Source organism: Gossypium raimondii, chromosome 13, assembly GCF_025698545.1.
Source record: "Gossypium raimondii isolate GPD5lz chromosome 13, ASM2569854v1, whole genome shotgun sequence".
NCBI lineage: Eukaryota > Viridiplantae > Streptophyta > Magnoliopsida > Malvales > Malvaceae > Gossypium > Gossypium raimondii.
Window position 1 is genome coordinate 32,719,721 of NC_068577.1, and position 26,473 is coordinate 32,746,193.

Here is a 26,473-nt window from a genome sequence, read left to right on the forward strand (position 1 = left end):
TACCAACTAAGATTGATTTTATCAAACACACATAACATAACTTATGCACCGTGCACCAAAATATTTTCATGGATCTGCGGATACAATCCGCAAGCATTCTCCGCGGATATACTTTGCATGTGTTCAATCCGCCAAGCTCTTCACAGCTTATGTGCCCGCAAACTTGTTCTCACTTGGACAATCCGCCAAGCTTTTCGTGTATGAAGAGTCTGCCAAAATTCTTGCACTTGAGTTGTCCACCAGACAGTTCGTATATTGACAGTCTGCAAGACTGTTCACCAAATAATTGTCTGCCAAGTGATTCGCATTTGGATTATTCGCTATTTGTGTGAGCTGTTGCCTGGTTGGCCATCTCACAACACATTTGTTAGGTGCATTGACAAATACAAAAAACGAAATTTACACACACAAAAAAAACTATAATAATGAAGAGTAACGAAAGAAAAATAGAGAATGATCATCAAATTTATTTAGTCATCTGTTCAATTTCTATGGATAACTAGTTTAAAGGATCGTGTTTGGCCTTAAAAACATTGCCAAAGAAAATCCCAGAAGAAGAAGACGCAATTTAGAAGTGATCATTGCTTTGGAAATGTACTGTACGAAATATAAGAGAATGTACAGCAATCGGTATGTATGGACCTATGTTACTCTTGATTATTGTTTTTTGACGAAAACATATATGTATCCAACATTTACATCCAAATCTAAGTAACATAGGTAGAAATGAATGTCTAAGGATCAGTAGTGGGGGAGAGATATTGACGCCATTCTTCAGGTGTTCCATTTCTCTTCCTCAACATCCTCATTGCTGAGCTTGTTAAGGGTATGGCAAGTATGTCATAATCCTTTGGGGCCTGAAACCAACCGAATCAAAGATAAACTTAAATCGTCATCATCAACGTGAAGTACATGTACGAAACTTATGTCCTGGACATATATTTGTATCCGATATTCAGGCTCAAATCCAAATAAAAAAAAAATACCTTAGGGACCTTAATCAGCTTCATATTTGCTTCCTCCAGAGTTTTCTGACCTTTCTTTGAATTGCATTTGGCACAAGCAGTGACCTGGAACCAGAGAGACAAGGAAAAGAAAGGAACTATCAAAATTGTGAATTAAGGGTGGTTAGAACCATGAAATCTTAAAACTCTCTTTTGATACAGTCCAAGTGGCATAGAGGAGAAGATATGTTGCTCAGATTCTTTGGTTTACCCGTATCCAATGCACATGCAGACATGGTAATGAGAACATGAAAATTTTAGGAAAAAAAAAAAAAACAAACCCATACCCGTGTCTGACAAGCACACCCGAATTCAAGTAACACAGACAGACAAGAAGAATAACTGGAGTAATCCAGAAATACCAAGTCAACTTACCAGATTTTCCCATTTCCATTCCCCTCCTCTTGCAACAGGCAGAACATGATCTATGGTCAAGTTATCACGAGCTGAACAATACCTTTTTCACAAAAACCAAAAACCTCTTTGTAAGATCCTTTGAAGGCCAACACATAATCGCTATTCAACTGAATTCTAATAAAAATAGCATATCATGCTCCGTTACTCTTCCTTTTTGTTTGAAATATCTGCATCCGATATATATCTGGACATAGGTTTTAAGATATACCCTTCTAAGAATTCTTCAAATATATAAAAAAATTCTTTAAAAGATATTGAAAATATGCTGCATCAGACATATCCATATCCAACATTTACACCTGAGCCCAAGTAAGAGATTTCAGGTACAAGTACTTAGTTTACAGGACAAACTATGTCATATAAAAGAAGATTGTATGATTGTATCCTGTCCTATCCTATTTATTTACATCATTAGGTTGACTTATGAACACTTTACGACAAAATGAAAATTGTGAACGAACTTACTGACAAGTGAAATTGTCCCTAAATAGAACATTTTTGCGGCTAAGATTGGATCTGATTCTTCTTCTCTTAACAACTTGCAATAGATGGGGAACCTGGGAGAGGAATATTGAAGTTACAAAATAAAAAGCATTAAACAAATAGGTGTGTAAGTAGAGTAACAAGAACTATGTTGCTTTGGTTCTTTGTTTTCTTGGAGTATTCGTGTTGGACATCCAAGTTAAACCCAGATAAAAACATAGTATAAAAATAGACTTTTAAAGATCCTTCAAATATATGAAAAAAGTTCAAAAAATAAAATTAGAACACATTTGAGTCGGACACGAATGTCCGACACTAGTATGTAACTCCAAGTGACATAAAACAAGGAATGCAAAAGAAAAATTGAAAGACAGATTTCATACCCTTAACACGGCTGGTATGTAAAAGGATCCACTTGGGGAATTTACAGTCTGATCATAATATTCTAGAACATCAGCCTGGATTAAAAAAAGAAAAGAGGAAGCAATGCAAAGGAACTTAAATGTTGGTAACAATGTAAGGTCTCATCTGAGCCAACGTATATATCAAAGAGACAAAACAAGAAGATGAAAAGGTATTACTTCATAAGTGATTGATCAAGAAACTGGTAAGAAGATAAAATTACCTATATTTCTTAGATTCGGATGTAAGTCGGCGGATATGGATGTGTTTGAAATGTGTATTTTTTTTTATTCTATGTTTTTCCTATATTTATGATAGATTAATCTAAACTCATTTTAGGTTCATCCATATTATTTTAATTTTTTAAAATATTTATATTATTTTAATTTAATATTTAATAATTATTTTAATTTATTGAAAATTTTATATAATCATCTTAACATTATTTTAGTGTTTACATTAAAGTAATATTATATATTTAGTATAGATTTATCTTTTTGATGTGTTATAAATTACATAATTTATAAAGATAACATAATATAAATTATTGTAAACTTAAAAATTAATTGGGTTGGGTGGGGCTCGAACCTTAAATGTTCAAGCTCGAATCTAACTCATATTTTAAACGAACCTAATATTTTTATCCAAATCCTCTCAAATTTCAGACGGATCTTCATACCTAGACTTATAGTCCAACTCATGAACAGATCTAGCTATCACCCTTCGATGAATCTCCGAATACATAAAGGGCTAAAGAGTTTGAATAATATAAGAATTATCTAAAATCTAAATTAACCTGACACCATACATTTCAAAACACTAGTGCTACCATACAACGACATGGTAAAAAGAAGGACTGCATAATCAAGGATTATGGTTAAAATTTTGGATAATTTTCAGTTTTCTAGATTTGTTTTTTCCTCAACCTTGGTAAACAACTGCAGAAGTTGCATTCAAATATCTAAAATCAAAGGGGAGACTCCACACTTATCCAACCTTTTCCATGAACTCCAAACATATAGCTCGCCTCCAGCACACGACATTGACTGGCCTGGCATTGAGTGACACTAATCAGATCTTATCCAAATTTATCAAGAAAAGGAGAATTCATATTTCGCATTGAAAAAAAAAAAAGAAAAAGAAAAAATGCTGATAATGATGATTAGAGAAAAATTGAATATTGTCAAATAAGAACACGAGTACATGGTTTGGTTATGGTTCATAATATTGAAAGAATCAAACAAGAATATCGTATTGTATTTGTATTGCAAACATACATATCCAGTTGAGATACCCAGAGTTCAAATGATTCTAAACAAACACCCAATTGAAATAACAAAAGAAAGCATAAAAATCAAACAAGGAAAGATGGGTAAATTAAGAAGTTTTTCATATATATATATTTGACCTGTAAGAGATATCCAAAACAAGACCTCTGAAAGAAGCCAAATCATCAGTCTCAAACTCACTATCATAGTCCTCTTCATCACAAATTCCTTCATCATTCACATTCAGACTTGCCTTTGCATAAAATTTGCTGCCTTTCTTCATACTAGAAGAAGAAAAGTAGAGCCTCCCAGTAGTACTTTTATGAACTCGAAGGGATTTTAGCTTACCAGAAGCACCAAAAACATTGCTAATAAGCTTGTAATGAAAAGGGTCTTTGGCTTCCACACCATCCCCCTGAAAGAGCAGCCTCAAACGCCCTTGTGGTGTGAATTGAGCCATTAATTCAACCCAAGATTTCGTTTTAGCTCTCGACGAAATCTGCTTTATAGTAAGTTTAATGTTGTTGCTTTTGGTGGTGTTTCAGTATTGCGAATTACAAAGAGAGAAAAGAAAGCAAGGAACCGTGTTTGTTTCTTGAAAGAAAGAAAAGGCTGATTTTCATGGAAACAAACCGTTGCCACAAAAATAATTCGGCATGTGCTCCCGCTTCGCAGCCAATATCTTCTCCATAATCAGTTTAAATGACAATTTTACCCTCTTTTCCTCCCCATTTCATTTCATTTCATTTCATTACCTGCAGAAGAAATAAATATAAAAAGTATATATCAACTTTCATTTTACACGATTTTATTATATAATCATTAATTATATTATCGAATCAATTTTATTTTAAGTTGAATATTAAGTACAAAAATAATTATATTAATTTAATATAAAAATAAATGTATTTATTTATTTAAATATGTATAATTAAATTAAAATTAAACTTTTATGTATACATATTAATTACAATACAAATTTTATGTATATAATTACACCAAATAAAAATTTATATATCAAATTATATATTAAAACAAAATTGATGTATAAATTTAATATTAACCGCTACGTGGAATAAGTAAATAAAACTTAAAATTTCAAGAAGCAAGTGTATGACAATTATCATGTTTTAAATTGAAACTTAAATTTTTGCGCTGTCTAGGGGTTGACTAGATGACAATGGATTCTGCCATTCGCAGAGTTGTTTTCCTAATCTTTTGGGACTTCTGTTTTCCTGTTCTTCATCAAATTGGATTATTGATGAAGATGAGATATGGGACTTCATTTCAGCACACTTTATAACTTTTTCTTTTTTGAATTATCACACAAGTATGGATAATTGAGCGGAGGAATGCATCGAATGTGTGATATCTACGAATATGAATGAATGATTCAACCAAGAAATTTTAGAAGAGGAAATCAAAGCAACTATTTTCAATCTGGGTGCAATGCAGGCCCTTGGCCTGGATGGGTACTCCCAACTTCTTGCTTTTTATCATACTTTCTGAGAAGAGATCAAGGTAAAGTATTTCTTGGTACTAGCAAACTACCGAGGAGGGTTAACTCCACCCACATTATTGTATTTCCTAAAACTCCTTGTGCAAAGGGGATTAACCAATTCTTCCTGATAGGTTGCTGCAATTTGCTTACAAAATAACAACAAATATCATGTGAAATCATATGAAAATCTTTTTGAAAGATATAATTTCCCTAGCTTAGGCTGTTGGATTAAATTCCTCAATTATAGGCACATATGTATAATGTATAATGCTATTTTAAAGTGTGATATAAAATTAAGTGGTCAATTATGTTATAAGTATCATAGGTATTAAAGTGTTATGGAAATAATATGTAGATACTATAAGTTGTATTTATAATTTGATGAGGGGCCAAATTATAAATACCCAAAATGATTTAACAATTAGTTATTTAAAGAGGTAGTGGTCCCCAAAATATAGGGTTATCTCGTATATCCCATCAGAGAGTTATACAAAAAGAGAAAATATTTTCTTGTAAGATCAAAAATCGTAAAATATGAAAATTTTGAAGAATCAATGGATACAGATACACTTCTGCATCTAGTTTTGTTCTTAATTTATTCTCGATGATTTTACATGACAAATCCTATTTTAATAAAGTTTTACATTAGATATTGGTTTTACGATTCTACAAGTGGCATTCGAGTCTCGTCATCTCGAATTATTGGAATTGATTAAATTTCTTTCTTTTGAAATGATTGATTCATGAAATTTCACAGATTTAATATTTTAGATATATATATTGATGTTTGAAGGTTTATTAAAGTTTTTTTAAATCTTTATTATCTTGGATTTATATTTAAAGTTTTAGGGTTTGAAATATATTTATATATATATATATAATATTAGTTGACCGAATCATCATGTGGAATTCAAGAATTTAGTTTGAAATTCATTCTCGATTGGGTCCTGTGTTTCAATTTCTATTTGCAAATCTTGTGTTTCAATTTCTACTAAAAAAATCCTATACGGCATTTAGTTAATGAAAAAGAAAAAGAAAAATAAAAGAAGTTGACAGTATACAAATCGATTCATATATATATATATATGTTTCGTTTATATATAAATGTATAATATATGCATGTTATGACTGATTCAATGTATGAGATACATGCTTAGTTCAATGTATGTTGTTTTGGAAAATTATATAAATAAATGTATAATTATTTTTAATTTGATTGAAAGATAAAATTAAGAGAAATATTTTAAAATAAATAAATTTAGATTTTGACTTTGGGTTTTAATTAAAGATGTTTAATATTTTAAATAGATTAGTTGAAACAAAGTGATCTCTTTTATGTAGATTAGTTTATTTAAAATATCAAGATGATTTTAGATTTTTGTGATTTATGTGTTTATTAATTGACGCAAAGGTAAGTTAATATTTGATGAATTTCAATATCTGTGGTGATAAATGTGTGACAATTATAAGGTACTTTATGTGAACAATAAGTTAGTCCAAAGATTGATTAATTGTTTGACATAATTTATTGCAAATGTTTGATTGCTACAACAAGAGTATCGCTTACTGTTAATAGTACTATTGAAAGACTTAATATTAATGTTGTGTTTGGTATCTTGAGATTTAGCCTTTATCTTGAATTTATTGTTTACTTATGAATATGATGTGAGCTTGTTTTTATTTATTTTGTTCTATATTCAGCTAGTTCATCTTCTGCTGCCACAATATCTGCTAATATAAATTCTATACCCATGCTTAATGGGACTAATTTTAAGGAACAGAAAAGACACTTATAGTCCTTGCACTAAGGGAAGAACAACCCGTACCTCTCACTGCGAAAAGCACCCCTGATGTTAAAAGGGATTTTGAGAGGTGAGATCGTTCAAATTGCATGAGTCTAATGATTATAAAACACAACATTCTAGAAGCCTTTAGGGGCACAGAATCTGAAAAGATTACTTAGGCCAAGGGTTTCCTTGACGAAATTGAGAAACGTTTTGCTAAAAACGATAAGGTTGAGATGACATCACTTCTGACTTTTTTGATGTCTATGAAGTATAAGGGTTAAGGAAACATGAGGAAGTACATTATGGAAATGTTCTATAACACCCCAAAAAGTAAGACTAGAAATTTCGAGGGTATTTTAAGAATTTAAGCTTATATGTGCTCGGAATTTCATAAGGTTGGTAATCGATAATGTTTTTGACAATGACTATTAGGAAATTAAGTCAATTTTTGAAATGAGTTTTCAATACCTTTAATTTTGAAAATAGGACTGATTTGTAAAAGAGTCAAAATTGAGAATTTTTATGAAGCAACTTACCTAGAATTTTAAATTCAACCTAAAAACCTCATTCTCTAAATTATTTCACGATGGTTTATTCCCCATAGTTGTTCTTACCATCCCTTCTACTCTCCCAACTCTTCTAATTGATTTTTTACTTTCAAATCCTAATCCCTCTTGATTTCAAACATCCTTTGAACCATAAATCTCAATTGGAACCAAGAAAAACACCAAGAAATCTCACTAATCTCATCATCTTCTGCATGAGTGAGTTTTCTCGGGTTTGTATCAAAGCTCGTATTTCTTTTATTAAAGGTAACCATTCATCATTCTAATAGTTTTAAACGATATCTAGTCTCTTAAACTGAATTCTTAGCCCTTAAAATGCAAGTTTTAAATAAAAGCAAAAAAAATTGGTTGTTAATGGTGGATTTTGGGATTGTTGATTAAAATGTGGTTTCAAAGTGTTTTTCAACTTATTTTAACACGATTAGAAGGTTTTTAAAGCTACTTTGAAGTTTTGTTAAAAATTTCTCGAGTTTTAATGAATTTTCATCATAATGGCCATTATATGTTGAAAACTTTCAATACCTTGAAACCTGTAGTTTTGTGTAGTTTAAAGGTTGAGAATTAGTCGTAGATGATTGTGTAGATGAACAAAATTCATTTCGTGCAAAAATATTAAGTGTAGGACGAGATAATCGAATCTAAAGTTTCTATGTTGAAGGTTTCGGTTAAAAGAGAATGTAGCTTAGACTATTGTTTTTGACTAACTAAGGTGAGTTAATGACTAATTGTTGATTGTATATTTGTGTGGTTTGTCTTGTTGAAGTGTCGGAGTCAATAGGACCTTCAACGAGTAAAGACAAGGGCAAAGAAAAGCTTGTCTGAGCTTTCAGCTTTTCGACAAAAGCATATTTCTGGTGAGTGTTTTCAAATCGCCTCTCGAAAAAAGCATATTTGTGTGGTTTGTTTTCAAATGTGCTAACAATGTGAATATGCAGTGAAAATGTACGAAAAATTGGTAAGTAAATATGTGATAAGAATGTGGATATTTTGGCCTTGTGATTTTATGAGACTGTTGGATATAGTGCGCATGCCATAGGATTGTGAGTACTCACTTTTGTGATGTGATTTTGGGACGTTGAGGCCCAGGGACAGTTTTTGGAGAGATAAGGGAATGTGAGTTAAGCTTCATTCACTATGTGTGTTTAGTGTGTTGGATAGTGTTAGCTATATGCTACACTTATGGGACATGATCGACTTTATGAGTAATTTTTGTATGTTGGAGATTCGTGTATCCAATGTGTGGTGATAGAGTTCACATTATTTTTCATAACCTTAAAAGCTAAACTATCATATACTGTGACTGAATGTGATTAAATATGGTTTATATGTGCTTAGATATATGCTTAAATAATCATGTGAGTAATAATAAAAGATGATTAAATGTGTGAAATATGATATTAGAGTTAAATATGTTACAAATATGTGACATGTCTGCTTAGTCGATGCATAATGACTTGTTTGCATAGTGGTTGTTCTAAACATTCATTGAGCTTGTTAAGTTACCAATTCCTATGTAATAGTTTTGGGAAATTTTGCTAAGTGGTCCTAATGTATGTTTAATAGTTATTTTATGATTATTCAATGAATGTTTAGCATGACTCAACTTCCTCATAGTGTGAATGACCTACGTTTCATGTGAATGTTATTATATTAAAAGAAAAAATATACATGTGTAATAATGTGACGGATTGTGATTAATACAAGTGGGAGATAGTGGTGTAGCATTCTAGTATTCGGGCTCGACGACTGGGCCGAGTATGGGGTGTTACATTTAGTGGTATCAAAGCCTAGGTTCAATAACACTAAGCTTAGGTGATTGTTGTTGATATGCTGATTAGGGTTTCACAACCCATGGATCTAGAAATCTATAACACCCTTTACCCAAGACCGTTGCCGGAGTTGAGCATGGGGTGTTACTTGACTTAACTTATGAACATTAGGTATTTTTACCGATTATGTCGTTTTACTCGTTTTCACTTAAAATCGCTTAGGACAAATCATTTAACATAATTTAAGACTTCATATTCTACCATAAAACATCAAAATAAACACATTTCATCTATGGGTATTTTTCCAAATATGAACCCTAGGTTAAATTATTGCTAGAATAAGCTAAATCAAGTTACCCGGGCTGCAAAAATGTAAAGAACATTAAAAACGGGGCTTGGGATCACGTACTATGGAGCTTGGAAGCTTGAAAACCCTAGCTATGGCTTCCCCCTTGCTAATTTCGGCCAAATGAAGAAGATGAGCACAATTTGCCATCTTTTTCCCTTTTAATTCATTTTAATTATCAAATTACCAAAATGCCCCTAACTTAAAATTTTCCTATTTCACTTATCTCATGTCCATTTTTGTCCATAACTTAACTAATGGTCTAATTACCATATAAAGACCTCCAATTTAAAATTTCATAACAATTGGACACCTCTAACATGTAGAACTCAACTTTTGCACTTTTTACAATTTAGTCCTTTTGACTAAATTGAGTGCCCAAACGTCGAAATTTTTGAATGAAATTTCCATGGAATCATTCTGTGAAATTGTAGGCCATAAAAATATAGTAAAAATAAAATTTTCCTTATCGAATTTGTGGTCCCGAAACCACTGTCCCGACTAGGCCCAAAATAGGGATGTTACAAAATCAATGTGATTAAACTATTCCGGTTGCTTTAATTGCATGAGATATCTCTTGTTTGTAATGCATGTAGGGTAGGAATGAGAACACATTGCTTTTAATCCTAAAATTTTCTTGCAGGAAGATGACTTAGATCATTTTCCCTGCCACTCAAACCTTTTTATTTGTCTGTGTATGTTAGACTAGTTCGATATGCCTCATAGACGTGTGAATGTGAGAGCTAGTCCTCAAGAGAATGGTACATCCTCTACACCTCCTGTGCCACCGTGTAGAATTGTACATACCTATAAATATAAATAATGTTAATACTGATTCATGAATGTATATACTTATATATGATGTTTAAAATGTGAGCTGAAACTCGAAATATTATAACTGAATATAAGGTGAGAAAGGATTTATTAGAAAACTACTGAATATTTATGAGATATGATATATATGTGATTTCAGCATGATTACAAATTGTTACAACATGTGTATTTAGAAATATGAAAGTGATTAACAGATGATGTTAATCTTTGTGATGACACATTGACAGTATGAATATATGTATTCGAAAATGATGAAGTTCCATTCAATGATAAATATGCTTAAAGGAAATGGAATACATGAAATGCCCGGTTGAATATAGTAATCACTAGGATACGATTGGCATGCCAGTAGGGTTAGGATGCGCGCTTGTTCGTGAGTTGCACTTCGGTGCCCCTGTTATGCATCTATAATGCCTTTGGTGTGATGTAGTTACCCGAGTATCTGAGTCAAGTTAGTGGTTCATCAGGCTAACTATGTAAAGAATTTATAAAATTATTTTAATGTTAAAGGCTAATGTAAAGTCAATATATTAGTAAATGTTAAATGTTAAATGTTCAATGAATTACTTGATCATATGTGAGTATCGTTATATTGATGATTATTCGGTTAAAGATATATGTTTATATAAATATATAAATGAGTTTGGGTTGAATTATTATAGTATAGGAAGCATAAGATGAATCATTTTCAATACTAAGCCTATAAGCGCTTTGTAAATGTATAATGTATGATTAATTTATTCATTTAGCTTTAATCTTGTTTAGTGAAGGTAAATGATTCCGAATGACATGTTTATAGGAAAGTTAGAGACGAAGATGAATTACAGAATGATTATTAGTTAAATGTGATAGAGTTATGTTTAAATGAACTAGCTTGTGGTTATGGTTGATGTTTATGCTTATGTCTTGTGAGTTATGAAAATGAAATAGGTGAGATTAAATATAGAAATGATAAGTTCATAGATGTGAGGAAATATAATGAAATAAAAAGGATTGTTGAGTTAAATGACTTACTTGTAAGGAAGGAATTTACTTATGATATATGTGAATTTACTTATTTCATGAATAGATATCTTGATTCGTGAATTGATTCGTAATTAAGCTTATGCTAAGTAAATGGAATGGTAAGTAAGTAAATGAAATGGTTCACCGTTTTAAGAAAAGGTTGATGATTATGAAATTCAACTTATAAGACTTTATTAAGGTATAAATAGAAAGTATTCGGGATTTTAATGAACCTATTCATTTGTGAGTTGATAGTTATATAGTTTGATAAATCTTGAAGCATGGATATATGTTTATTTATGACTTATAAAGTTCATAACTTAAAATGGAATGTTATGTTTAAAGTTTATACGAGCTTACTAAGCATTCATTGCTTATGTGGTCGTCTTTCTCTTACTTTTCAGATTACCGAGAGCTCGGTCAGATTGGAAGCTAGCTAGAGATCTATCACACTATCCAGCGATTATATCGGTAGATTTTAATGTTTTAGTCAAGGTTATAATGGCATGTATAGGTAGACTTGTATTGACTGATCAAATTTTTGTGATTATTATGGTTGATATTCTTATGGTATTTTGATGCATGTTTGGAATAACCATATTTGGTATGTTTATAATGAGGCCAAGGTGAATTATGTTTTGAGGTAGATATGAGCTATTTGAAATGGTACAAATGTGGTTAAAATGGTGAGTTTATGTTGAAGTGATATATGTCAATTTATGATGGATTTTGAGATGGAAAATGATTTCAATGTTGATAAATGAGATGTGTTAAGTACATGTATATGTTTAGGTAAATTGTATGTTTTCATTTGAGGTGCCTATATTTCATATTGGTTGAATGGAATTTTGTCATTTGAATTTGGTCATTTTATGCATGTTTGAATATGTTTTGATGTTTTGGTCATATGTGCAAATGATATTTAGGTGCATGTTGAGATGGGTGAAGGAAATGATTTGAATTTTGACCAATTTCTTATCCACACGACCTAAGACACGGGACTGTGTATCAACCGTTTGTGACACACGATCAGGCGACACGACCGTGTGTCCCCTGTAGGTTTTAAAGGTTGCTTTCAAAAGTTACACGACCTGGCACATGGGCGTGTGGCTTGGCCGTGTGACCCAAGTCAGAGAGTTACACGGTCTCTAACACGGACTAGGACACGGCCGTGGTCCCTACTTCGAATGTCTACATGGCCTGAGACACGGGTGTGTGTCTCAACCGTGTGAGTCACACGACCTAGCCACACGGCTGTGTGACCCCTGTAGTTTGAAATTTTACATATTTCTTCTAAAAAATCCATATGTTTTCGATTTAGTCCTGATTCGTTTCTAATTTATTTTTAGGGCCTCGAGGGCTTGTATAAGGGACAATATGTATGTCATTGATTGGTTTTGTTATGAATGAATTTTGAATTGATTTTTTATATGTAGTTTTGAATTGTAAACTCTGGTAATATTCTGTAACCCTATTTTGGCGACGGATATAGGTTAGGGGTGTTACAGTGAATATACTTGATGAGGGTGTAGGCCATCTGATTGGAAGCAATGATTGAAGCATTTCAGCAGATTGCTGGTGCTAACCCTGCTCTTGGACATGCCAATCTTGCACTTGTGAAATGTGGGTTGTCGCTTGAACGTCTTCGAGTGTTGGGCTGTAAAGATTTTTTGGAGTTAAAGGGACCGATTCGACTGTAGCTGAGTACTGGTTGGAAGGAGTTGAAAGGATCCTCGAGCAGGTGTCCTATTCTGACGAGGAAAAATTGGGTTGCACTGTGTCTTTACTCGACGGTGAAGCTCATCATTAGTGGAACGTTGTTAAGAGAGGTACAATTACTGATCGTTTGACCTGGGATTATTTCCTTGATGTATTTAGAAGGAAGTTCATGGGCGAGTGATATATGGAAGCTCGTAAGTGGGAATTTTTGGACGTTGTGCAAGGTGGTTTGTCCGTGGCTAACTATGAGGCAGATTTTGTGCGACTTAGTCAGTATGCTCCTGAGATGGTTTTGACTGAGAAAGGCCATTGTAAGAGGTTTCATATAGGGCTCAATCGAGAGGTTCAGGTTTACTTGGTGGCCCAAAATGTAGAGTTTTTTGATGAGCTTGTAGAAAAAGCCAAAGCTATAGAGGAGACTTTGGCTGAGTTAGCTCGTTTTGTAGTGGCTGAGTCCAGTAAGAGGGCTTCTAATGGTGTTTCAAAATGACTGCCCATGAGAGGGTGGGATAATTATAGTTCTGGTAGCGGTGCAAGACGTGGGTTTCAACCAAGTCAGTCTAAATAGCAGAGTAATGTTGTGGCTAACACTTATGGTTCGACTGGTGGTTCTAGATGGTCACTTTGTGCTCATTGTGATCGTAGGCATCCTAGTGAGTGCCATAAGTTGACAGGTGGTTGTTATAAGTATGGTTCAAAAGAACATTTTCTGAGAGATTGCCTGAATAGAGTTGAGGTTTCATAGGCTCAAAGTTCGGCATTTGTTTCTACACCTACTAGGGGTCGAGGTCGTGGTAGTGGTAATGAAAGATCAGTTGGACAGTGAATTGTTGCTCACACTATTGCTTTGCAAGTTGAGTCTAGAGGTCCAGCTCGGGTTTATGCTGTTTGGGAACCTGAGGATCAAGATCTGACTGATGTTATTGTAGGTACTTTCACTTTACAATCTATTCCATTATTTTCCTTGGTTGATTCTAGTTCTACACATTCGTATATTTTGAGTGAATTAGCTTATAAGTTAGGGATTCCTGTGAAGATGATTGATTTGAGTATGACTGTAATTAGTTACTTTAGAGATAGTATCATTGTGAATAAATTTTATTGTAGATGCCCCTTTATGATACAAGGGCAAATTTTTTCTGTAGATATATGGAATTACCATTTTATGGTTTTGATATTATTTTAGGTATGGACTAGTTGACTAAACATAAGGCTAAGGTAGAGTTTGAGATGAAGTGAATTACTTTGAAGAATAGTGATGGGATGGAAATTGTTGTAGTTGGTGAAAGACCGAGAACTTTTTCTAATGTAGTTTTCACAATGAAGGTTGAAAAGATGATGGGGAAAGGTTGTGAAACTAAGCCTATGTAATGAATTCGGTTAGTAAGGTAGAGTTCAGGATATTCACACTCTTAAGGATTTTCCTGACATGTTTCTTGAAGAGTTATCTGGTTTACCGCTGGATTGTAAAGTCGAGTTCTATATTAAGCTCTATCTTGGTACTGTACCGGTGTCTATTGCACCTTATCACATGGCACCAAAGGAGCTAAAAGAGTTAAAGATTTAGTTGCAAGAGTTGCTAGATAGAGGGTTTATTCGACCGAGTGTATCTCTGTGGGGTGCACCGATTTTTTTTTGTGAAGAAGAAAGACGGTATGATGAGGATGTGTATTGATTATAGGTAGTTTAATAAGTTGACTATTAAGAACAAGTATCCTTTGCCTCAGATTAATGACTTGTTTTATCAGTTTTGAGGTGTGACAGTGTTCTCGAAGATTAACTTAAGATCTGGGTATTATCAATTGAAGGTGAAAGAGTCTGATGTTTTGAAACCTACTTTTAGAACTCGGTATGGGCATTATGAGTTTTTGGTGATGCTGCTTGGTTTAACTAATGCCCCTGCTGCGTTCATGGATTTGATGAATCGAGTGTTCCATTCATACTTGGATCAGTTTGTGGTGGTCTTCATAGATGATATTTTGGTGTATTCTAGTTTTGAGAAGGATCATGATTAGCACCTAAGGGTTGTTTGCTAAGTTAGGTAACTATGAATTTTGGCTTAAGGAAGTTGCGTTTTTAGGACATGTGGTATCGGCAGAAGCGATTTGAGTGGATCCTAACAAGATTGAGGTGATCTTGGAGTGGAAGTCGGGTAGGAGTGTTACCGAAATGTAGAGTTTCTTGGGTTTGGATGGCTATTATCGTAGTTGGTTGAAGTGTTTTCCTTTTTGCTGTACCCTTAACGAAACAACTTTAGAAAGATATGCTATTTAAATGAACTGATGAGAGGCAAAAGAGTTTCGAACAGCTTAAAGTAGTGCTGACGAAGGCAACTGTGTTGATTTAACCAGAACTTGGAAAAGACTTTATGGTTTATAGTGATGCTTCGTATTCGGGTCTTGGTTGTGTATTAATGCAAGGGGTGAAGTTGTGGCTTATGCTTCAAGACAGTTGAAAATGCATGAGCACAACTATCCTACCCATGATTTGGATTAGCTGCTATGGTATTTGCACTTAAGATTTGACGCCATTATTTTTATGGAGAAAAGTGTGTTATTTACACGGATCATAAGAGCATTAAGTACCTCATCACCCAAAAGGAGTTGAATTTAAGGCAAAGGTGTTGGATTGAGCTTTTGAAGGATTATGACTATGTGATTGAGTATCATCTTGGCAAGGAAAATATTGTTGCTGTTGCATTAAGTAAGAAATCAATGACGGAGTTGAGAGTTATGTTTGCACGCTTGAGTTTGGCCAGTGATGGTGGTTTGTTAGCTGAACTTCAAGTGAGGCTGACTTTGGCTCAACAAATTAAGGAGAAGCAGCCATTACATGGAGATTTTTTTGAAAAGGATTCGTTAAGTTGAGCAAGGTGTTAAGGAAGACTTTGATGTTAATGCAGAAGGTATCTTAAATTTCGAGGTAGATTGTGTGTGCCGCAAGATTTGGATTTAAGACAAGCGATCGTTACCGAGGCACATAGTAGCCCTTATACTATGCATCCCAGTAGAAGTAAAGTGTATCATGATTTTTGTGAGATTTATCGGTGGCCTGGGTTGAAGCTTGATGTTACGAATTTTAAGGCTTGATGTTTGGTGTGTCAAAAGGTGAAAGCTGATCATTAATTTCCTTTAGGGTTGTTGCAAGCAATTGCGATTCTTGAAGGGTTTGCCTTTGACGCCATCGAAGAAGGATTTGGTTTGGGTTATAGTAGACCAGTTTTTGAAGAGTCCACATTTCTTGGTAGTGCGTACCAATTATTCTTTGCAAAAGTTGGTAGAGTTGTACATTGCGGAGATTGTACGTCTTCGTGGAGTTCTGGTTTCTATCATCTTTGATAGAGATCTATGTTTTACGTTGAGGTTTTGGAAGAGTTTGCAAAAGGCTTTGGGGTCGAAACTTACTTTCAGTACGGCTTACCACCCCAAATAGATGACCAATTTGAGAGGGTAATCCAAGTGTTAGAAGATATGTTACGAAGCTGTGTGATCCAGTTCAGTGGTAGTTGGGAGTGATATTTGCCTTTAGCAGAGTTTCTTTACAATAATAGTTTCCAAGCGAGTATTCACATGGCATTGTTTGAGGCATTGTATGGTAGGAAGTGTAGGACTCCTTTGTGTTGGACAAAATTAGATGAAAAGAGGGTCATTGGATTGGAATTAGTTCGAGAGATCGAAGAGAAAGTGAAGTTGATATTTAAGCGATTGAAAACAGCAACAGATCGGCATAAATCTTATGCGAATTTAAAACATCGATAAATCAAGTTTCAAGTTGGAGATAGGGTGTTCTTCAAAAGTTTCATCGTGGAAGAAAGTTTTGAGTTTTGAAAAAAAGGGGTAAATTGAGTCCAAGATATGTTGTGCCTTATGTAGTTGCTGAGAAGATTGGACCGGTAGCTTATCGACTCAAGTTTTCGCCAAAACTTGAGTGAATTCATGAATTTTCCACGTGTCTATGTATGGAAATGTCGTTTAGATCCTTCGTATATTGTGCCAGTAGAGGAAATCAAGGTTTGACCTGATCTCACTTATGAAGATGAACCGATAGAGATTTTAGCTTGTGAAGAGAAGGTTTTGCGAAACAAGAAAGTTCTGTTGGTAATGGTTTTGTGGCGCAACCATAAAACAGAATAGGCTACTTGGGAAACAGAGGAAGCGATGAGATGTCAATAAACTTATCTATTTAGTTTAGGTAATTTCGAGGACGAAATTCTGTTTAGAGGGGGAGAATTGTAACACCCTAAAAATTGGGCCTAAAAGTTTCGAGGGTATTTTAAGAATTTTAGCTTATATATGCTCGGAGTTTCGTATGGTTGGTAATTGATAATGTTTTCGACAATGGCTATTAGGAAATTAGGTCAATTTTTGAAATTAGTTTTCAATACCTTTAATTTTGAAAATAGGACTGATTTGTAAAGGTGTCAAAACTGAGAGTTTTTATGAAGCAATTTACTCAAAATTTTAAATTCAACCTAAAAAACCCCATTATCCAAATTGATTTCACGATAGTTTATTCCCCAAAGTTGTTCTTGCTGTCCCTTCTACTCTTCCAACTCTTCCAATTGATTTTTACTTCCAAATCTTAATCCCTCTTGATTTCCAACACCCTTTAAAACATAAATCTCAATTGGCACTAAGAAAAACACCCAAAAACCTCACTAATCTCATCATTTTCTTCAAGCGTGGGCTTTCTCGAATTTGCGTCAAAGCTCGTATTTCTTCCATCAAAGGCAACCATTCATCCTTCTAATGGTTTTAAATGATATCTAGTCTCTTAAATTGAATTCTTAGCCTTTAAAATGCTAGTTTTAAATAAAATTTGAAAATTTGGTTGTTAATGGTGGATTTCAGGATTGTGGATTAAAATGTGGTTTCAAAGTGTTTTTCATCTTGTTTTAACATGACTAGAAGGTTTCTAAAGCTACTTTGAAGTTTCGTTAAAAATTTCTCGAGTTTTAATGAATTTTCATCATAATGGCCATTATATGTCGAAAAATTTTCTGATTGTTGATTGTATATTTGTGTGGTTTGTCTTGTTGAAGTGTCGGAGTCAATAGGACCTTCAACAAGTAGAGACACAGGCAAAGAAAAGCTTGTTTGAGTTTTAGGCTTTTCGGCGAAATCATATTTCTGGTGAGTGTTTTAGAATCGTTGCCCGTAGATGATTCATTGTGTAATTAGGAATTTAGAGGTAGCCTAAACCCCTACTTTAAATTATGAGTGTAAGTGTTCTCACACTTATGATTAAATGTGATATATGTGTGATTGTGTAATTGTGAAAATATGAACATGCATGAGATTCTATGACATGTGCCATAAGCTTGTGATGATTTTTGTGAAAGAGAATATGTGGGTATGTTATTCATTCCATGTGACAGTAAATATGTGATTATGTTTTTATAGCATGCGATAGTGATTATAATGTGCTAACGATGTGAATATGCAGCGTAAATGTACAAAAAATTGGTAAGTAAATATGTGATAATAATGTGGACATTTTGGCCTTGTAATTTTATGAGACTGTTGGATATAGTTGGCATGCCATAAGTTTGTGAGTACTCACCTTTGTGATGTGATTTTGGGGTGTTGAGGCCCAAGGACATTTTTCGAAAAGATAAGGGAATGTGAGTTAAGCTCCATTCATTGGGATATGTGTGTTTGGTGTGTTGGAGAGTGTTAGCTATATGCTACACTTAGCTATATGCTACACTTATGGGACATGATCGACTCAATGAGTCATTTTGGTGTTGGAGATCCGTGTATCCATTGTGTGGTGATAGAGTTCACATTATTTTTCATAACTTCAAGAGTCAAGCTATCATATAATGTTACTAAATGTGATTAAATATGGTTTATATGTGCTTAGATATATGCTTAAATAATCATGTGGATAATGTGATAAATGTGTAATAGTAATAGTGGAAGATTATTAAACGTGTAAAATATGATATTAGAGTTAAATTTGTTATGAATATGTGACATGTCTGCTTAGTTGGTGCATAATGAATTGTTTGCGTAGTGGTTGTTCTGAGCATTCACTGAGCTTGTTAAGCTCACCCACTCCTTTTTAACCATTGCAAATAAGTAGTGTTGGTGTGAGCGATGTGGTCTCCAGTGGTGATCCAGGCCAGAAATTTTAGTTGCTATTAGTAGGTGTTAGTTGATTTTTTTTTGTTTTGGGAATAAAACGCAATGTGGTAGATGTAATGTTGGCTTTACTATGATTTTTTTGGTTTTTTGCATGCGTAATGTGCTTAGGAACATTGTAGACTTTAAATATGATGTTTGGGACTGTAATTAAGACATTTCGATGTTTATTTTATGAGACAATTGATGCATGATGTTTTGGACTAGTTTGGAATGATCTATGTAATGATATGTGTTGTGTTTTTAAGGTCTAGAACAAAGGTATCGATATTCAGGATTTAAAATGATACCTTTTCAATTTTTGAAATGCAGGAAGTCAGCTTCACTAGTTGGTATCGATATTTTTCCACGAGTATCGATACTCGGGATAAAATTATTGATAATTTTTTAGTGGTATCGATATTTTTCGAAAGTTGGGTTTTTAAGATGAGAAACAGTAAGCTAATTTGGTATCGATTTTCTAAGTGGTATTGATACCACTTGAGAGAATTATCGATACCTGCGTAACAGTTCTGGGAAATTTTTGTAATTAGTCCTAATGCATGTTTAGTACCTATTTTATGATTATTCAATGAATGTTTAGTATGATCCAACTTCCTTAGAGTGTGAATGACCTACGTTTCATGTGAATGTTATTATATTAAAAGAAAAAAAATGATGCATGTTTAATAATATGATGGTTTGTGATTAATACAAGTAGGAGATAGCAGTGTAGCATCCTAGTATTTGGGCTCGGCCAACCGGGCTGGGTATAGGGTGTTACATGTTCTATGTTGTTTCTTATGGTTTTGGTATCGCTTCCTACACAGTTTAATCAATTTAAAATTAGTTATAACTATCAAAAGGAGAAATGGACTCTAAATGAGTTCATTTCTCATTGTGTACAAGAGGAAGAAAGTTTAAAGTGTGATAAGTCTGAAAGTGCTCATTTGGTCAATGCCTCTAAAGAGAATGGCAAGAAAAGAAAATATCAGAATGAAGCTGCTAAGGGTCTAGCACAAAAGAAACAACAACAAGCTAGAAAGAGTTGTTTCTTTTGTAACAAGTCTGGACACGTGAAGAAAGACTGTGCCAAATATCATGCTTAGCGTGCAAAGAAAGGTATACTTCTTAATTTGGTATGTTCTGAGGTTAATTTAGCTTCAGTACCTAGAAACACTAGGTGGATAGATTCTGGTGCTACTACTCACATAAGTGTTTCTATGCACGGTTGCTTGAGTTACCGAAAGCCAATTGATGGTGAAAGACACATCGTCGTGGGCGATAAAAAATCGGTAGAAGTGGAAGCAATTGGGTATTTTAGATTGTTATTAGGGACTGGTTTTTATTTTGATTTAAGAGAAACTTTTATTGTACCATCATTTAGACGGAATCTAATTTATGTTTCTTCATTAGACAAATTTGGATATTATTGTTTATTTGAAAAAAATCAATTTAGTTTATCTTTAAATTTGAATGTTGTTGGAACTGGTCATTTAAATGCTTATGACAACCTTTATTTGCTAGAAATAGTTGCATCCTATAATGAAACCTTGTATGTGGAATCACGTGGTATTAAACGCAAATTAAAGGTAGAGTTAAACCATTATGAAATAGGCGCTTAGGTCATATCTCAAAAGGTAGAGTTGAATGCCTTGTTTTTTATGGTATTTTAGTGTTATTTGAATTTACAGACTTTCATGTCTATGTCAATTGCATTAAGGGAAAGCAGACTAAGACCAAGAGATTGGGTGCCAACAGATCATCAGATGTCTTAGAATTAATTCATACTGATATCTATGGGTCATTCCCTATGTCATCTTGGAATGGTCAACAATATTTCATAACATTCATAGATGATTACTCAAGTTATGGGTACCTATATCTTATTCATGAGAAATCTCAGTCTCCAGACGTATTCAAAGCTTATAAAGCTGAAGTTGAAAATCAACTCAACAAAAGGATTAAGAATGTTAGATCTGATCATGGTGGTGAGTACTATGGTAGATATGATGACATAGGTGAACAACATCTAGGACCATTTGGGAAATTCCTAAAGGAATGTGGTATTGCCCCACAGTACACCATGCCAGGATCACCCAATATGAATGGTGCAGCTGAAAGATGAAATAGGACTCTTAAGGATATGGTAAAGAGCATGATAGCTCATTCTACCTTACTTGAGTCCCTATAGGGAGAAGCATTAAAGACAATAACTTACATTTTGAATAGTGTACCCACTATAGCAGCTAAAAAAACACCTTATGAGCTTTGGATAGGTCAAAAGCCTAGTCTAAAGCACTTCCACATTTGGGGATGTCCAGTTGAGGCAAGACCTTATAGGCCACATGAAAAGAAATTGGACTCCAAAATAGTGAGCAACTACTTTATTGGTTATTAGCGATCTAGGGGCTATAAGTTTTATGATCCCACAATTAGGAATATTTTTGAGACAGGAACTGCAACATTTTTTGAGGATGTTGAGTTTAGGGGAGAAATAAGGTTAGAGAAATAAGGTTAGAGACATTGCTTTTGAGGAGAAATTGGATTATAACTCAGTTCTTGCTATCACTTTTGATGATGTTCAGGTTCTCATACCTATCATTGATCAAGAAGTGAATCTAAAACCTCAACAAGACAATATTGAAAAACTCCCTATTTAAGATGAGGTAATATTTTATAAGAACAAACTCAACAACCTCAAGAACAAGTGCCATTAAAGAGGTCCACAAGAGAAATAAGAAATGCTATTCCAGACAGTTATGTTGTGTTTCTCCAAGAACATGAGAATGATAATGGAATGATAGAAGATGACCCAATCAACTTTCATTAGGCCATGAAAAGTTCTAATTCCCAAAAGTGGATTGATGCCATGAAAGAATAGTATAAGTTTATGCAAGACAATAAAGTTTGGGAACTTGTCCCATTAGCTGAAGGTGCAAAATGAATTGGTTGTAAATGGATATTTAAAACCAAGAAGGATGCAAATGTTAATGTGGAGAGGTATAAGACACGTCTTGTAGCTAAAGGATATACTTAGAAGGAAGGCATTGATTTTACAGAAACTTTCTCTCCAATTTCATCAAAAGACTCTTTTAGGGTAATCGTAGAGCTTGTTACTCATTTTGATCTTGAGTTACATAGATGGATGTTAAGACTGCATTTTTCAGTGTTGACTTTGAAGAAACAATTTATATGGTGCAACAAAAAATATTTGAGTCAGAATACCTAAATAATATGGTTTGCAAATTGACAAAATCCATCTATGGACTCAAACAAGCTTCTCGTCAATGGTACCACAAGTTTCATTAAGTAATTGTCTCATTCAGTTTTGAGATGAATATTGTTGATGATTGTGTGTACCACAAATTAAGTAGGAGTAAGTACATATTTCTGGTTTTATATGTCGATGATATTTTGCTTGTCACTAATGATATAGGCTTATTACACGAAACTGAAAGGTTTTTATATAAGCATTTTGAGATGAAGATCTTGGGGACGCCTTCTTTTTTTAAGAATTCGTATACATTGAGACCGATCTCAAGTATTTTTGGATTGTCACAAAAGAGCTATATCGATAAAGTACTTAAAATATTTGGCATGCAAAGTTGTAGACCAGGTGACACCTCTGTCACTAAAGAAGACAAATTTAGTCTTACTTAATTCCCTAAAAGTAACCTTGAAATTTAGGAAATGCAAAAGATTCCCTATGCATCCGTTGTTGGGAGTCTAATGTATACTCAAGTATGTATGCTTACGAATATTGCATACATTGTTGAGATGTTAGGAAGATACTTAAGCAACCCCGGTATGGACCATTGTATAACAAGCAAGAGAGTTATGAGGAATCTTTAGAGAACAAAAGATTACATGCTCATTTATAAGAGATCATATCATTTGCAGGTCATAGAGTATTTTGATTTTGATTTTGCTGGGTACCAAGGTAGCAGGAAATCTACATCAAGCTATATTTACCTATTAGCTGGAGGAGCTATATCCTGGAAAAGTATCAAGTAGATACTTGTAGCTTCTTCCACTATGGCAGCAGAGTTTGTAGCATGCTATAAGGCATCAAACCACAAAATATGTTGCGAAAATTTGTCACTAGGCTGCACATTTTGGATAATGTAGAAAGACTAATCTAATAATTTTGTGACAATAAGTCAGCGGTTCTATATTCCAACAACAACAGGATGTCATCTAAGTAAAAAAATATTGACAGAAAGTTCCTAGTTGTGAAAGAAAGAGTGCAAAATGGACAAATATCCATAGAGCATGTTGGAACAAATTCCATGATAGTGGATCCACTCATAAAAGGTTTACCGCCCAAGGTCTTTCATGAGCACACTACTCATATGGGTGTTACATTATTTGAAGATATCATGGTTTAGTGGGAGTTTGTATTTTATTTTCTTTATGTTTATTTTCAGACATTTATTTATTTGGTTATTTTCTGATCAGAAATGAAGTATTCAGTTTATTCACTCTGTTTTGTTATTTTGATACTGACCTCACTTAAGTTTAAGGAGGACCAATTGGAAATAGACATGTTTTGGTTCACATTGCATGTAATTTCCATGTTATGCATCCATGATTGATATATGTCATTTGACTATAATTGTATATGTGACCATTGATAAGTTTAGTCATGATTGATATGACAAAGACTACTTTGATCCTATATGAATATAGTTGATGGACGAGATTGTTATAAAATACTTGTTATATGATAGCAAATTCTGAGCTCATAAGGTTGTACATTTATCAAGAAACATATGCTGCCCAAATGGGAGATTGTTGGATTAAATTCCTCAATTATAGGCACATATGTATAATCTATAATGCTAGTATAAAGTCTGATACAAAATAGAGTGACCAATTATGTTATAAGTATAATATGTATTAAAGTGTTATGGAAATAATGTGTAGATACCATAAGTTGTATTTATAATTTGATGAGGGGCCAAATTATAAATACTCAAAACTGACTTAACAATCAATTATTTAAAGAGGTAGTGGTCTCCAAGAGGTAGGGTTATTTCTTATATCTTTTCCATCCCCATCAAAGAGTTTTATATCCAAAACCATAATATCCTTAAAATTTCAAGAATCGGTGGATTCAGGTACGCTTCCGCATCTAATTTTGTTCTTGATGATTACACATAACAAATCCTGATTTAAATTTTTTTTATATTAGATATTGTTTTTACGATTCTAGCATAGGCATCTTTCATCTCCAAATGTTTAGGATTCCGAATAAAAAATTAAAAAAGAATAAAAGTATGATAGCTATTAAACTTGAGCTTACAAAGGCTTATGACAAATTTCACGAGAAATTTTTTAATATAGTTTTAAAAAAGACGAGCTTTCATGATGAATGGATTAATAAAATTATGAAATGCCTATCCATTTGATTTTTCATTGGTGTTAAATGGAGAAGAGAATGAACCATTCAAGTCGTAGCAAATGCCTTTTCAAAAATTTTTGACAAAACCAAAAGGGATAAATCATTAAATACATTATAGATCAACCATGATTTCCCTAAAGTCTAAGGAATAACATTTTGTTGTTTCATCTACTTTATTTTCGATTTTTGTTTTTTCTTTTCTATATTTCTAATATTTTGGTTTTTATAATGCTTTAAGCTATTATTTTCCTATTTCTTGGTTTTACAAGCCAACATGTTTTTGAAGAAGAAGACTCGATTCGATATTAATTGACAATAAAATGATCTTATTTCCTTTTATATTAATATTTTTCTTTTGTAATTTGTTTTGTAATTTTAAATATTGATGATTTTTAATCATTCCTTTTGGGTGAAACTAATTAGTTCACCATATGTATTTTTATAGGAAATAATAACTTTCTAATTTTCTCTAATTTGATTTCTCACTTTCACTTTGCTAATAAAGTAGGAAGTCGTATGTAAATTTTTCTGCTAGAATGATTGTTGGTTATCGATCTTTGCATGACTCTAGTCATAAATACATTTTATACCATTTAAAATCTATTAAATTTTTGCATTTTAAATTTGATAATAGTTCTAGATTTCTATCTTTTAAGTTAAGAAGGATCTCATATAAAGTGTTTAGAGATTGAGAAACCAAAATTGCAACAACATCTTGAATTTCTCTTATTTATTCATCTAAAATGATTTTTCATTGATCATCGGTTTTATAGCTTTTAGAATTTATTCTTATTTGGTTTTAGTGAGTTTATGACCTCACCATCCTTGTAATTGGCAAGTAAATCTAGCAACTAAAAGATTAGTTACAACATTATCACTAATTAACTCATTTTGGTTTTGACCTATATAAACATTTGAAATCATTGTCATTTGTTGTAATAAACTTAGAATATTATATTCTAAAACTCCATCTATATTCGATTCATAAATATTGTTAGTATTTTATTTATTTTGGAAAATAAGTTTTTCTTCTATATTACGATCAAGTGCAGTTATTTTTGGGTAATATAATCTTTTTTGTTCTTTCCAAGTCATTTTGTTAAGTTGTTGTTCATCGGATTGATCAAAGTCAGATTCAGAAGATTAGTGTATTGTGTTAATTGAGTTTTGAGCTTCCATTGTGGTATTTGAGGCTACTAATTCAGATTTGTAACTTTCCAATGCATCAAGTTTATTTTGGATTTCTGTTAAGAAATCATTGGGGGTGGTTGGAAAGATTTTGGTATTGCATATGGTGTATATATTTGTTCTTGAGAACTTTTTCAGTCATCTCTTTTATCGATTCTTTCCTAATTGGTTGGCTTCCACCAAATTTTTAATATAATCTAATTGTTTTCATATTGTATGAAGGTTAATATTTGTATAGTTATTTTGTTCCACTGTCATTTAATGTCTTTTGATGAGATTTGTTCTCCTGCACCAAGAGCTCTCATTCTTAAATGACTTACTTTTATTCCAGTCCCCCGTCAATAGGGGATGTTGAGATTCAACTTCTCTATTTTTTTTGCAATCTAGTATTATTTTTTATTATATTGGTAGGTCTCAAATGATGTTTAAACCATTTACAGAATCTCATAGGAATTTTATGAGTATTCATAAATTTGTAATATTCTTAGAGAATGCTCTCTTTCTTATATCATAATTTTTAAGATAATCTTTTCTTTTCTATTTATTCTTGTTGGTGATGGAAAAAATCCGGTTCAAAAAATATTTTCTTGCACAGTGGAAAATTAAAATTTTGAAAACTAAGTAAGTTTGTGATATTTATAGCAATAAACTT

At 33.0% G+C, this 26,473-nt stretch overlaps 1 protein-coding gene across 1 annotated transcript; it reads right to left on the reverse strand.

The window, feature by feature from the left end:
* Positions 1-447: 447 nt before the first annotated feature.
* On the reverse strand, positions 448-4,230 carry LOC105784198 (uncharacterized). The gene is made up of 7 exons (XM_012610001.2): positions 3,715-4,230; positions 3,303-3,357; positions 2,288-2,362; positions 1,887-1,978; positions 1,380-1,461; positions 987-1,070; positions 448-857 (listed from the first exon to the last, which is right to left on the reverse strand). Exons 1-7 carry the CDS (start codon positions 4,032-4,034, stop codon positions 735-737), a joined length of 831 nt encoding a protein of 276 aa, XP_012465455.1. The 5' UTR covers positions 4,035-4,230; the 3' UTR covers positions 448-734.
* Positions 4,231-26,473: the final 22,243 nt, after the last annotated feature.